We start from the raw sequence: 14,952 nt of genomic DNA on the forward strand, positions 1-14,952 counted from the left end.
CAAGCCCCATCCAACCTGGCCTGGAACCCCTCCAGGGATGGGGCAGCCACCACTGCTCTGGGCAACCTGTTCCAGGGCCTCCTCATCCTCGCAGGAAAACATTTCTCCCTAAGATCTCATCTCAATCTCCCCTCTTTCAGCTCAAAACTGTTCCCCTCATCCTATCCCTGCAATCCCTGATCAAAAGCGGAAACAAAGGTGGCTCCAGCACAAAGAAATTCCTCACCAAAGAACTTTTAGACCAATGGTGTTGCTTTCTGGAATGACCTCTATTTTCTGTTCTTTGAAACGGGAAATGCTGAAATGCTAAAAAAGAAGGAAAAATGTGCAGCCCCACCTGACTGAAACTATTTTATTGTTGATTTTTTTATAACACCAGTGCACAAATGTTAAAATGTAACCCAGCGGTGGAAGTGTGTGATTTTAATGCGGTGGCTGCTGTAAAGTGCTGATTACTTTATGAGCAAATTAAGCTTTGCAGGGACGGGACACTCCTGGGAATGCATCCTTCGCATGGAGTTATTTGGGATCAGCTTTTCCATCAACAAATTGTGCCAAGGCAAAGTGGGCACCAAACAATGCAAACAGCCCTGAAAAGACTGGGGACCTTGGCCTTGAAACCTACAGCCAGCGGTGACGAGACAGGACCTTCCGAAAGGGGACGGAAGAGCGAAAATGAGATGGATATTATGTTTCAGAGAGATTCACTTGGCTGCCTCAAAATGAGAAGAGAGCAGAGCTTTGGTGGCTCACCAGAATAGAAGGCAAAATTTAGAGAGCAGCAAAATTCCAGCTGAGCCAATTCACCCATCAGGAGGGCGGGGAGAAAAAGGGAAAAAAGAGAAAGGAACAAAAAGGAAATAGCTCCATCCAACGATTAGATCCAGATATCAGAGGTGCAGTCTCCGCCAGGGTAACGGATCTCATGTGCAAGGACCGGCCCATCAGGCTCCTTCCCAAAATCCACTAGGAAGTTTTTATTCGCTTTCAAACCACCTTTTTCAGTATCCACGTCAATCTGCAGCATAACAGAGCCTTCCCTGGAAAAGGGACAAGAAAGCAGATATGGGGAAAAGGATTTGTGTTTGTTGTTTTTCTCTTCCATATTCGGCAGGATTTGTCTTTGTGTAATATAAAACAGAAATAATCTCAGGTTCAAGTGGGAGTTAGGCTGCCTCGGTGAAACCTGCAACCTCTGAGTCCAAATCGAGAGCTGCTGTTAGGAAGGAAGGAGCAGAGCAGCCGGACTCTGCCCTCCTGTGGCCGCCTGCAAGATCATCTCCTTCCTTTAATAAGGAAAAGTAAAAGCGATGCTGATACACCCAGAGGCAGTGTGGAAACACCACGGCTCGCAGAAGGCTCGGACACATTCCCTGGTTTCTTTCCATTCTCATCACCTGTCGAACTTTTGTAGTGTGGGCATCCCCCGGTGGTTTGTGCCTGCTGAGCTGGGACAGATTCTGACAGGGGGGTGGTCGGCTGTCTATAAAGAGTTACTGGGTTCTGTCTCCCGGCGTGGGGACTTTGCTCTGTACGAGCTGGGATACTCATTAAGAGAGAAATGAGCTTGTACCAACACCCTTGTTGACCAAAGTTTTCTTACTTGACAAGATCTGGGTAGAACTGCTTGTCCCATCCGCTGTAAAGAGAGGTACTGACGTACAACCGCTTCCCATCCAGGCTGAGCTGGATCATCTGAGGTCCACCTGCCACCTTCTTGCCCTAAAATGATAACAGAGAGCAAGGTACTCAAGACAAGCTGCCACAGAGGCTGATCAAAAGAAATGCATCAGCAAGGAGAAACGGCACAGTGTGGCAGTTCTGCTACTTAGGGACCATCCAGCACTCTGGGATCCTTGACACAGGAGCATCAAACCCCCTACTGTGGAGAGAGAACAGTTTTTAGTGGGAGTCTCACTCCTTGCTACCAGGGAGCCTCAACACCGTTTCAGAAGAGTTCCATTCAATTCATAGAACCAGCAATAAAGAAGGTGAGGGCTGAGGGTTCTGGTTGTGTGCTGGGATGGGAACATCAAGAATCGAGCAGGAGGTGGTGGCACAGCAGTGTCAAACAACAACACGTCCACACTGCAGCGAGGTCACACCTCACACTGTGAAGAAAAGGAGCAGACGGAACTTCCTGAGTCCCTTCCATGGCCAACAGATCAGTGTCACAGCCACATTTGGTTCCTGCATGTCCCATCAGACTTTGCATAGAGCGCTGCCTTCATGACAATAATATTGATACACATTAATGAAGTCCAGAGACAATTAATGCTCTTCCATTGTTCTGTCACGATGCTGCGTGCCATCGAACTCCTTACACACACACATACGCTGCACAGTGAGCTGATTTAGTGATACGACCATCAAAGCTGCAACCATTGGTTGTTGAACAACTACCAGCAGCAATAACGGCAGCGTGATGAACACAGACTCATTAGCTTTACATTAGCAAGCTCACAACAGCAGGGAAGATGTAATTACACAGGCTTGGGTACACTTGAACAGCTTGTCCGATTCCACCAGGGACCCAGAACACTTCCAAGGATTTACCAGCTCCAGCTCGTGCTGAAATGGGATCCTGGCCGGATCAGCCGGCTCAGGTATGGCTTTGGATGTTCTACCTACAACTGAGGTTTAGAGATATTTCCGAACGGAGCACAATTAGCAGAGCACTGGCAACGCGCATGTTAGAACTTACTTTGATCACAAAGGGGTCTGGCTGACACTGCAGCTCCTTGTCTTCCACTACAGTTACAGGCCCTCCTTTGGTGATGCTGCCTCCCAGGAACACCTGTATCCCAGGGAATGGGAGAGAACGGGCGTCAGGTATGAGGAATGTGAGAGCAATACAATGAGAATTCCAAAGCAGCAATAAGTTTTCGCTTTTCCCTTTTAAAAGAGAAGGAAACAAGAGGACTGCACCGCACTTGTACAAGACAACTTTTCCGATGCTGCCTTACCTGCCCCACCAGCTTGGGCTTGCGGGTGTTGGAGATGTCGTACTGGCGAATGTCTCCGTGCAGCCAGTTGCTGAAGTAGAGGAACCGGTCGTCCAGTGAGATGAGGATGTCCGTGATGAGACCTTCAAGAAAACATTCAGTAGCGGGAAATTCAGTCAGGAAATGCACAGCACCAGCAACAAACGAGACCACAATCTATTGTCTCTCAAAATCCTTGTCTAGTGGCCTCAGAAACATATGCTAAGACATGGGTTAGACAAACACGGTCATCCTTGGAAGCCCAGTGCCTGCCTAAAGGCAGTTCAGGGTCTACTAGCATTCCCAGGACCTTTCCTGGATGCTGAGAGTTCACAGTGAAAGACTGAAACTCCAGATATCTTTCTAGAGGAGCTGACCCAGGCATCGTGCAGTGCAAGAGCAGAGGTCTGGCAGCCTCCTACCTGGTGGCTCATAAGCAAGGTTGATCTGATTACAAAGGACGTGTCACCCAAAGAACCTGAACAGGAATCTCGTGCTTTACAAAGGAAGCGTTTATCACTTAAGGGTAATATTCTGCAAAAAGCTACACTGCACCAGGGCATTGAAGAGGACCACACAGCACCTTCCAGTACTGAAAGGGGCTCCAGGAAAGCTGGGGAGGGGCTCTTGGTCAGGGAGCGCGGGGATAGGACAAGGGGAACAGTTTTGAGCTGAAAGAGGGGAGATTGAGATGAGATCTTAGAAAGAAAAGTTTTGCTGTGAGGGTGGGGAGGCCCTGGAACAGGTCACCCAGAGCAGTGGGGGCTGCCCCATCCCTGGAGGGGTTCCAGGCCAGGTTGGATGGGGCTTGGAGCCCCTGATCCAGTGGGAGGTGTCCCTGCCCGTGGCAGGGGGTGGGACTGGATGGGCTTTGAGGTCCCTTCCCACACAAACTGTTCCATGATTCTATGATTCTAACACCCCCTTTCTTTTGCAAACCTGCTCACACTCACTAGGCATGTCAGGCAGCAGCCATCCTTGCACCTTCTTGCTGGGTACTTCAATCACCTTCTCTGCCGCCCAGTCTCCTTTCTGCAGAAGGCACAAGAGAGAACACAGCAGTGTTATGGCCTTGACATTCGCCGGGAGGGCTCAGCCGAGTGTGACAAAGGGAGGAGAAGCAAACAGTGCGATTCATTTAACAGGTCCTGTACAGAGGTGATACGCACCCTGCAAATAAGTACTACCAGGGGTGAGGATGGGAACTGTAGCGCCAGCAAGAATGTTAATGATTACACCGTCCAACATCTCAAACAGAACGCTGTAACAGAACTGCTGATCTGCAGCTTGGTGTGCTGTTATCACTGAGGACAGGAGAGCTGGACGCAGGGCTGACAGGCCAGCCCTGTGATCTCTTGAGCTCTGCTTCCTTTCAGGATCAGGCTGCTGAGGATTTGCCTGCTGGACAACAGCAATTCGGCTGCAGAGATGCCCAAACCAACTGCAGTCGCTCAAAGGTGAGGGGCTGCACAGCAGCTTCAAGAAGCCATAGCATAGCTTGCAGGTTCACTGCTGCCACAAGGTCTGCTCTCGGACACAGAATTAGGAGCCACCTCTTTTTTTAATCCGAATTCTATCTCCTGAATGGTCAGTGGAGTTTTGACACAACTGGGTTTGAGCTTCTCTGCTTGTCATGGCTTTCGTGACTCACCTCTGTCTTGTAGAACCGATGCACTGTACCGCTCAGAGCACACCCCACAAATCCTTCTGCAGCATCCGGATTGTGGAGGAATCGGATTTCCAAAGGTATGGAGCCCTTCCCCAAGTCAATTTTCTGGATGCAGGTGCGAGTGCTCCAGTCCCACACGTTAACATGGCGGCCATAGTGCCCTAATGGGTCAGGTCGGAAAGAAAGAAGCACAGAGATATTATTTTAACAAAGAACCACTTTGACTTTTGAAAGTTTAAACAAACACTCCCTCACCTCTTTCTACGTCGGCTGGGTTGAACCCATTGGCCAAGACTTTTGGGACTCCCCACTCAGTGCTCATCAGGACGTTGTGTCGTGGCTGGTACCAAAAGTCGTAGCCCAGGGAGGGCACCTTTTCCCCGTTCCCCCAGTTTCCCTTCACTTCGAAGGTCTCTCCATCCAGCAAAACAAAGCTGCCTGATAGAAAACCAGAAAAGACTGTTGGAAAATATTCACACGGATTCACAGCTTTGAATTAGATAAATAATACAGCAAATATTTAAATGTCTATTTTCTAAACACTCTGCAAAATGCAACCTTGTGCTCATAAACACGAGAGGCAATTGTCTTTAGTGATAGATTTGAGAGACTGAGGCATGGAGGCTGAACTCATCAGCAGAGGCTCCACACCAGACCTGAACTGCTGTGCCAGGACAACGTCCGTGCAGCTCCCTGTGACTGAAATGTCTATTCTATCATTACAGAAATGACTGCTGGAACAGATTTATGCACAAAAGCACTGTACACCCCTTAACAATACTTCTGGCTTTGAGCCTGTACTTTGGAAGCACAACATTTCTACACGATGGACACTTTTCCAGAGTACTGAAGGGGATCGATACCTTTTCCATTGCCAGAAGGTTCTCCAAGGCAGCTGATTAAGATGTCACCACTGCCCAGACAGTGCGAGGTGTGAGGATTTGCCACATTGACCTTCCAGAACAGCTCTGTTGGTTCAACAATCTAAAATGAATGCACACACAGCACAGTCACCTTCACTGCCGTTGCTACAGAATACAGTTCCACCCCTATGAATTCAAGTTTCAGAGAATGAGGAAGTGGTGCGAATGGCATTTGTGGAGGAGGATTGTACAAAGAAACCCGCTTCGGTTTTCAAGTACCTGCCATCTCCAGCTCTCCACTCTGCCCGATAACACAGCACCACCCAAGACATGTATTTGTTCTTCTCACAAACACAAAACAGCAAGAGGAGAGTGGTCAGAGTCGTTCCCGCTCGTGCATCAGGGAAGCACTGACATCTGCGTTCGTTTTAATTCCTATCAGTGGCAGAAACACCGCTCATGCAACACTCGGACCTCAGCTCTCAGTGGAACAACAGCAGTTCCGAGGGGAAAACCAAATCTCTGGGGCTTGCCAGCAACTCAGTGTGAAGCAAACTTCACCATGCAAGAAGAGCCCCTCGGGGGTTTTATTCCACTGCGTTAACAGTTAAAGGCTGGCAAGGTTCTACAGAACTAGAAAGTGAACAACTGTGAATGGGAGTGTTTGCAGGCAGGAGAGTGGAAAAATGACCACTTGAAAGTTTCCTTATATTTGACATCACGACTCATATTTCACATTTATTCCTATGACCACTTGAAAGTTTCCTTATATTTGACATCACGACTCGTATTTCACATTTATTCCGATTTCTTTAGTGCAATATTTTTGTGTGTAGTTTATCAATAAACTGTAAGAGTTTCAAAACTCACACGAGTTCCTAATGCTTCACAAAAGTTTCCATAACTGCGCTGCCTCTCCTGTTGCAGTGAAGTTGGAATCCATAAAATCCCCGTTTCTTGGTCAAAATGTAAGAAATAAACCCCCCCAGCTTAAAGTCACCAAAACGCACCTTATGGATTCTAGGAGCTCGCATGTCTGTTCCCACATCCACCACGTAAATTCGAGAAGAGATCAGACTTGGCAGAATCAGACGATTTCTTCTCTTTGTGGCATCCCCAAAGCAGCTGCTACAGGCATTCCACCCGGAATGATGGAGCTCATCCTTAAGGTTCGGCATGGGCAGGCGGTGGATCACCTACACAGTCAGAGAGGGAGAGCTAAGAGTCAGCCTGGTACAGTTTTTCCCCCCGGCAAAGAAATGAGTCCTTATGTAAAAGCATAAATTAATAAAGAGCAGAAGGAAGCTGCTGGTTGTTATTCAGGAAGTGGCTTCAGCCTGAGATACACAGAGCTGAAGTTGTGAAGCGGAGGAAGAAAGCTGGACATCGCGAGCGGAGCAGTTGTTCAATGCAGTGCGCTATTAAATGAATCCAGTTCTTTGAAAGACTCTCTCATTAAGGAGAAACAATACAAAAGCAATCAGTTGTGATGTGCTCCAAGTCTCTGGCTTTACAAGATCAACCTGATCACCCCTGGGCTGCAGCAAACGGACCTGACAGCTTGCACTCTTGCTTCGCATTGTCACTTTTCTTCTGCTTAACCGAGAGCAGCTGACAGGTTACAGCTAAGTTTTGTCAAAGTTCAAGGAGCTTTTTTTCCTTCACAATAAAACCTAAAGCAGCAGCTATTTAAAAAAAGCACAAATTATGAAAATCTTTGATGTCAGACCAGATTTCCTACTCTTTAAAGATGTGAAGATGGAAGGTCAGAGTACCGTCAGTAATTTGAGTCACATAAGCACTGCGTGTCTAAACGCAGTTGCAGGTTCACTGTTTGCAGTAACAGAGCAGCTTAAGGATGTTTTACTAATGTTTTGGTCCTGGTATGTTGGAAGGTACCTCCCTACATCTTTCAGTTTATAAAGGAAATGAATTAGATTTGTAATGCGTGGGATTTCCTGGGGTATGGGACATCCTATGTTACGAACTCTGTAATCCTGACCACCCTGAGGAAACCTCACCTTCTCGAGCTTAACCTGGACAGTCGGTATAAATCAGCAGTGGGGTTACAAAAAGAACCATCAAGGTACTGCTCACAAACACGGTCTGAAGTGCCTTGAGACCATCCAGATCAGTGTTAGCTCTGAGCAACCCAACAGCATAAACAGCAGCAGATTTGATAGGTTCTGCTAGATCTACAAATAATGGCTTGGAAACGATAATGGCCACCCTCGGAAATGGAGCGCGGGAGCCGCTCTGCACGCAGGTACCTGGCAATAGTGCGGAGACTCGGGGTTGACATCCACAGTGGCCAGGAAGTCAGGCTTCTCTATCCCAGTGTTTCTGTAGATACAAGGCAGGTACACGATCTCCTCCCGGGGACCTTTCCAGGCAGAAGTCGGTTCATGCACCAAAAGAAAACATTTGTACAAAAAATCTGTGATTAACTTCAAGAGAATCTTCTCTGGATTTCATCTCTCCCTCCGTAAACTGTGACTCTCCCTGGGCAGCTGCGCCTCGGCATTTCCATTTCAAGAAGGAGCACCAGCGGTGTATGGTGCGAGTGGCCAGACGCTGCTTATTCCCACGATGGCCTGAGTTTAAGCGAAGGTGTTGCAATACTTGCCTTTCATGGCATCCAGAGGACTTGCGTAGCCCGGACCACATCCCCCGCATTTGGCTATTGGGAGAAAAGAAGTGATTTTAATTTCCATATCATTTCAGAGCATTTCTCTAAGAGGACATTGCATTCCAAGACCCTTGTGAGACCTCATCTGAAGCATTGTGTCCAATTCTGGAATCTTCAACATAAGAAGGAGATGGAGCTGTTGGAACGGGTCCAGAGGAGGCTACAAAGATTATATCCTTTTGCTCCTGTTCTCCACAGTGACGCTGTCTGGTGGAGAGCAAAGGAATGGAAATCTGACTGTGCTGAAAGGCTGAAATCCACACACCCAGGAACACCTGAACAGTTCCATCCATAGGACAAGACCCAGAGCAGCAGAGATGCCGGCTGCGCATCCTGCCTGGAGCACAAAGCTTTTCCCAGCTCACAAATTATGCAAGCAGACTTTACCGATCTGATAAATATTGAAGAGCAGTTCAGGACTCGCCCACCCAAGAGCGAACGTCTCCAACCCTGCGCCTCGTTCCTCACCACTGCACTCTGCGAGCAGTACAGTGCAGCTTGCACTGACTCGTTACGACCTCTTCCAGCCTGCCAAGACCCTTCAGATATAGCCAACGTTATCTTGGGTTACAAACTGAAACTCAGGGCTCGTTAGAAAGCGAAGCAGAACAAACACAACTGCACTTTTAGTACCAACATAGGCACGAGAAGTGAAATGTACACTCTGACAGACACTTTGGCTAAGCCCAAATCAATAGTTTTGTCTGTGTATTAATAGCTTTCCCCCCCTGCAAGATCTATGCTTATACACTGCGTGTGAGGTCGCAGGGTAACAGTTTCCCCTTGCAAATCACACAATAATAGATTCACGTGCAAGAAACCTGCCATCTGTTTTAGTGCACCCCGCTGTTTCCTGCCCCTGTATCAAAAAATGAAAGTCCGTACAAAATATATGGTCTATAAAAAAAAACCAAACCCAAGCAAACAGTTAAATTCCAGTCCTCGGTTTCCCAACAATCTTCCCAAGAGTCATTCATGCTCTCAGCGAACCGAAGCAGTAAGTCCAAACCCTGATTTCAGTTCCCAGACGCTGAAGAATGAAAAAGAGACATTTAATGGTGGCACAAAAGGTGTTTACAGAGAGCTTACAGCTCCGTATTTGAAACGCCACGAGTTCAACAGCATAAAGAACCTTTCGGTAGCTGGAGGAAACACTGAACTTCAGCCCCACGTCTCTGCTCACCGGTCCGCTGTACTAACGAACCTGTGAGTGCTAATGAACCCACAGACCCCTGCAGACGAGTTTCCCAGCGCAGAGTTGTAGCCAAAGTAGCAAATCCCGGTGGGATCCACAAGCTGGATCTCTTACCCATGTTGGATCGGGTGTTCCGGGCTGCTTGGTGCGCGCGAGCGGAAGAACGGCTGCCTGGGCTGGATTCTGTGAGGCAAGAGCTGCCTGGAGAGGGTCAGATATAGAGGAGTAAAAGGGGCGGGCAGGAGCAGGGAGGGAGACAGCCAAGGGGAGGATCCAGTGGATGGGGAGACAAATCCAGCTTCTCCTTCTTGGGAGAGCAAAGGAGGCTGCCAAAGTTCTGCTTGGCCCCCATCCTTTGCTGCTGTGCTTCCCACCTGCTCCGTTTTCCATTCCAGAGATGGGTATCTGGGGATTTCCCACCCGAGCAGCCACCGAACACTTTCCAGCAGCAAAGGGGAATCCGTTGGGCTGAAAAACCTCTTGCTCTGGGCAATGTTTCACGTTCTCCCAGTGCCAGCACATGCCAAACCAGCTCCAGCTCCCAGAGTGGCTGATTTGGCAGGCAGTAGTGGTTTTAACACTTCATGGCCCTTGGCAGCTGCCCTGAATATTGGAAAACCTGGATTTCACTCTTTATTCCATCTGGCATTCTGCGAAACTGTCCCTAATAAGAACCAGTCTATTATTTCCCACTGATTTTTTACAGCACAGCCCTTTTTTCCCAGGCAAAGTCACCTCTGCCACCTCTAAAACGTCCTCAAGAGAGGGCAGCACCTTTTACAACCTTTGCCCTTTATATTAAAGCCACCGGAAACAGCAGAAAAAACGAAACGCTGGAGCTATTTCAGCAATCCCCTCACTAAGCCAAAAGTGCCAGGAGAGCTGAGAAACCACCTCTAACCAACCAGTTACTTTGATTTCTGTAGTGAATGGAGTCTTTTCTTCCTGAACACGAACCAGAGGGTAACTTGTTCACCACTCCAGGCTGCCAGCGCAAGATTTTGTGCAAACAAATGACCGCTCCAAAATGCTTTTCTCTAAATTTGGGGCTCACTCCTCCAGGGCTGCAGTCTGGTCGCCTGATGGGCCACCCCAGTCACGTCTCTGATCTCATCTGAGGGATTAACGGCTTCAAAACAAACATTTGCAAGATAATTTCTTCTAAAAAAAAAAGGTATTTTTATTTTTTTCTGCCCACAACTCCTTCATGTCAGTTGGACTATTCTTCTTTGATTAAGTGTCTCACGCGTATCTACCCCTCTTTCTGGTCTTTCCCTCCTCAGGTACAGCCTTGTCTGTCCCACAGTTCCTCCCCTTCTCAAGATTTCATTTTAAAACACCGCTACACCTGAGCCTGAGCCTGTGGGTTTTTAAGCTATTATTAAAAAACATGAGTAATTTATTTCATAGACTCGGGAGACTCTGCTCTCAGGAGATCCTGTGAAACAATAACCGAAGAGCCCCCTCAGTGTTGGAGAGAGAGTTGGGGAGCTCTGATCCCTCACTCGGACCTGTGCATCTGAGAACTCCACGGATGCCAAAGGGACCCCAAGGCCAAAGAGGAGCTCACAGACATCACTTCAGTCTCAGGATCTACGGCTTGAATTCGAGGCAGGGTGGGTGGGAATTCAGCCATTCCCAGCAGTGACCTCCTGCTGCTGCCACCGAAATCACCATGAGTTTCAGCTCTCGAGGTCAGCGCAACAGTCAGGCCTGTCTGCATCTGCTGAGGTCCCGTGCAAGGAATAAGGCAGAGCAGGGGAAGCACATAGTGCCAACAGCACAAGGATGTGCAATAGTTACTTCTGTTTAAGTTATCTGATCAGACAAGGAACGCGCGCTATTGCTCGGGATGGAAATCACATTATATTAATCCATCAATACCCCTGGCTCACACCTCCAGTCAGCGTGGAGGCAGCGGGATTCACCGCACCGCTTGGGATGTGCCCAGCACAAACACAAACCCAGAGAGGCCAAGGTGAGTTTGGGCACACCCGGTGGCTTTGGAACAGCTCTCGGAGGCAGCCGGAAGCTGGGATGTTGCAGAAGCAGTGCTTGAGGTCAAAAGAACTGTTTGCCAAAGGGAACCATTGGGGAAGAGCCTGGTGGAAATGTGACATAGGACTGCATCAAAACCCCTGACTAGCAGCCACAAAGACCTTCTCCTCACTCTTCGTGGGCTGACTTGCACCCTTCAGCACCTTTCATACAGCTCTTCCTGCCGTGACTCCCAAGCTGCGGCTCAGCCTCCTGCAACACCCCGGGCAAATGTGAGCCTGGGTTTGTACCCTGCATCTCACTAAAGGGTCATCACTGAGACTGGCAAACATACTTTGTCAAAGCAGAATGCTTTTATCAGCCCATTGGCGTGCCCTGTCTTGCAAGATGGTTAAGAATCCCTCGCTGGATCTATCATGGCACAAGACGAATACGTAGGGAGGGCCAAGTACATGTGTTCCTGGCCCGTACCTTTTGATGGGATCCAAACTCCAAATTATGCTCCAGGTGAATTCTGATTTGGATCAAAACAACCCGAGTAGATGTTTTATCTTGTCTGTTGCTTCACTCGCCAAGGATTCCCCAAGAGCCTCACTCCTCTGTTCCACGTGATGTTCCTTAAGGGCTGCATGGGACAGAGAACTCGGCTTTCGCCTCACAGCAAGCATGGAAACACATGATTACACAATTTTTGTCCCATCCCAACTTCTCATTACATTTCATGGGCAATGTGGAATGAGTCCAGGTGTCAAAGCCAGGATTTTAAATGCCATTACTTTTCTTTCTCTTTGTGAGGTTCTGTAACATCCTTTCCCAGCAATCCCCCAGCTCTTTAGAGATTTGATTCAGACTCTTCCAAGGTGGATAGAACAGGAAAAGTCATTCTTTTCAATCTCTAGAATCTACACTGGATCTACCAAGTATTATAACAACTGTTTCAGTGACAAGTAGAACAGAACAATAACCTGTAAGCTCTCTGGTTTGACTGCTGTCGTGTATCTCCATTATGGACAGCATGTGGAATATCGTGTCCTTCATCCATTAGTGAGAGCCCTTCTACAAAACCACTACAAAAAGAACAAATGTGTATTAACCATTATAAACTGGATTGGGCATTATCAAAAAGTTCATGTAAAACAACATGAAAAGAGAGTCAGAAATTATTTCTTCACTGCCCTGGACAAATTTCAAGCTTCCATCTGTCAGCCCTTCCGTCTGCCTCACACTTCTTGAACTCAGTAACATGTTTACAGAATTAAGCAACCCAAAGTTATGTGTTTGTACAGTTTGTCCTGCAAAACCTCTTCAGGAGTAGGATAAGGACCTTTACATTGCACTCATATTTCCATCTGCGGCACTGAACAAACACAAATAACATCCCAGCCCTCTCGCCAAAACAAGAACAACAATCTAAATGTCATTGTCAAAGAGCACAGCAACCAGGAATCCCCTGGAGGGCATAGGGCTTGGTTGGTAGTTTGATACCAAGGTTTGATCCCTTTAATGTTTATGAAAACCTTGTGTCAGTTTAAATTAATCTTTACAAAACAGGCAAAACCTTGCAAACCTCAGGCAGAAAAGTCACAAAGGACATTGCCCACGTGCAGGCGATCGCATTTACAACAGCAACGTTATTGCTTTCTTCTCCTGATTGTGCAGAATGCGTCGAAGCAAAGGAAAAAGGAAATGCAAACAAACGCCACAAGTAAAGAAACCAACAAACCAAAAAGCCCAAGAGCGATCCACTGGGACAGATTCCTTCACCTCTGAGGAGGACGAGGAAGGAAAACCCCACACCAGTATGGACACAGGTCTGGATGCTTTAATGCTTTAATCAGGTTGGCAAAGCAATCACCTGCAGCACAAATGCTAAGAGTCACCTTCCACTGTCACTGGTATTTGCAAACCACATCATTGCTCTCAACTGTGAGATAAAATACAGCATCTGTGGAGCAATTCAGCTGGCAACGAGAGTTAAATATTTCCACGTGTAATGACAAATGCTGCTTTTGACAACTTTCAAATGTTCTCACACTCTTACTGCAGAGATTTCTGTGAAACCCACAGCCCTGCCATCCAAAGGGATCGATGTTTCTGTTTGAGAGGCGATGCGCCGAGCCTCATGGTTATGGAGACCTCGTAGCTGGAAGCTGAAATGAATACAAAATCATTTTTAATAATTCCATATTGTTTAAAGAAATTGTGTCATCTTGGAGACCCCGATCTTTTACTTCAGGGTTGATAATAAGGAAATGACAACAACCAGATGTTCAGCAAAGCTGCAAAGGGAAATCTCAGCTGGGACTTGACAAGACAAACAAAACCAGCAATTAAAGAGACAGACATTTTTATAGCCACAACAGCTTCCTGCGGAGAAACATCTTGATTCCAGGCCAAATCCCAGACTTTTGTAGGCTCAAGGGCCCTGACTCTGGTTTTATTAAGCCCTCCCTTGAGTAGGTTTCTTCAGCAGTGCAAGTTATTTGCCTAAAGCTCGCAGTTAGTAGGTAATACTGTCATCCTTTCAGGACCATAATATCAGCTGTCAGTACAATTTGCCATGTCTTAACAGCTTTTGAAGGAAAGGAATCCCATCCCTATTTGTGCCTTGGTTGCTCAGTTGGGCTCTCGCAAGAATAGAGCCCTGTATCCGCCAATGAGCTGGGCTGTGCATTAGCAAACCTCAAATACTTGATGCCCTCTGAAATGAAACGTTTAGGTTCAATCTATCTTGTTATTTACTCCCGTTACACAAAGATACACTGAAATAACAGCCTATAGTTGCAATAATTCCATGACCAAACGGCTCCAAATCTTGCATGTGAACTATGGGATTTCTTTGCTCACAGGGCAGCTGCTTTCCAAAAGGGAAAACAGAACCGCCAGCGCATACCTCTAAGAGTTACCAAAGTCCCCAGGACACTGTAACAGCTCATTTCAGGACATAAGGAAAGGGGAAAAAAAAAAAGGGTGGGGAAAAAAAGACTTAAAAGCTCCCTTGGTGCCCAAACAACAAACAAACAAGTACTGCTTACCTCTCCGCAAGATGTTCAAACAGCTCAAGAGGTTTTTTACCCTAAAAATTGGAAACCTAAGGGGATTTAATGATTCTTAGCCATCGTTTCAAAGACAGGAGCGATGTCTGAGGCTCACACATTAGGTAGCTGTGTGGTTTAACCGTAATCAGTAACTCCTGGTCACCCGTTTCTGTCTGACAGTGTCTACTAGTGTACAGGAACAGCATCAGGCAGGGTGAGAAACTTCCTACGCATCCTATTATCACAGAACAATTTTGGAGAGAAGGGAGAAATTTACAGCCATAAACTAATGAAAATCCATGCTCTGTGTTACACCTTGTAAATGCAAGCCAGTTACCACATATATGAGAATTAAATTGAGCATGGAATCAAGTAAGAAGCATCCTCGGGCATCGCAGTGACCCATTTGTATAAAGCATTAAACATTTAATGTCAGATTGCCCAACCCCAGGTGTTTGAGGTGAAATACCACCCGGATTTGGCTGCAGGAGGAGGTTGGGGAAATAATTTTGGGAA

At 47.2% G+C, this 14,952-nt stretch overlaps 1 protein-coding gene across 1 annotated transcript; it reads right to left on the reverse strand.

Moving 5' to 3' along the window:
- Positions 1 to 311: 311 nt before the first annotated feature.
- Positions 312 to 9,805, reverse strand: LOC104058825 (methanethiol oxidase). The gene is made up of 13 exons (XM_009560411.2): positions 9,775 to 9,805; positions 9,515 to 9,601; positions 8,143 to 8,196; positions 7,787 to 7,899; positions 6,527 to 6,712; positions 5,517 to 5,637; positions 4,909 to 5,091; positions 4,636 to 4,814; positions 3,938 to 4,016; positions 2,967 to 3,088; positions 2,705 to 2,797; positions 1,604 to 1,722; positions 312 to 1,040 (listed from the first exon to the last, which is right to left on the reverse strand). Exons 1-13 carry the CDS (start codon positions 9,788 to 9,790, stop codon positions 878 to 880), a joined length of 1,515 nt encoding a protein of 504 aa, XP_009558706.2. The 5' UTR covers positions 9,791 to 9,805; the 3' UTR covers positions 312 to 877.
- Positions 9,806 to 14,952: the final 5,147 nt, after the last annotated feature.

This window comes from Cuculus canorus, chromosome 28, assembly GCF_017976375.1.
Source record: "Cuculus canorus isolate bCucCan1 chromosome 28, bCucCan1.pri, whole genome shotgun sequence".
NCBI classification, from domain to species: domain Eukaryota; kingdom Metazoa; phylum Chordata; class Aves; order Cuculiformes; family Cuculidae; genus Cuculus; species Cuculus canorus.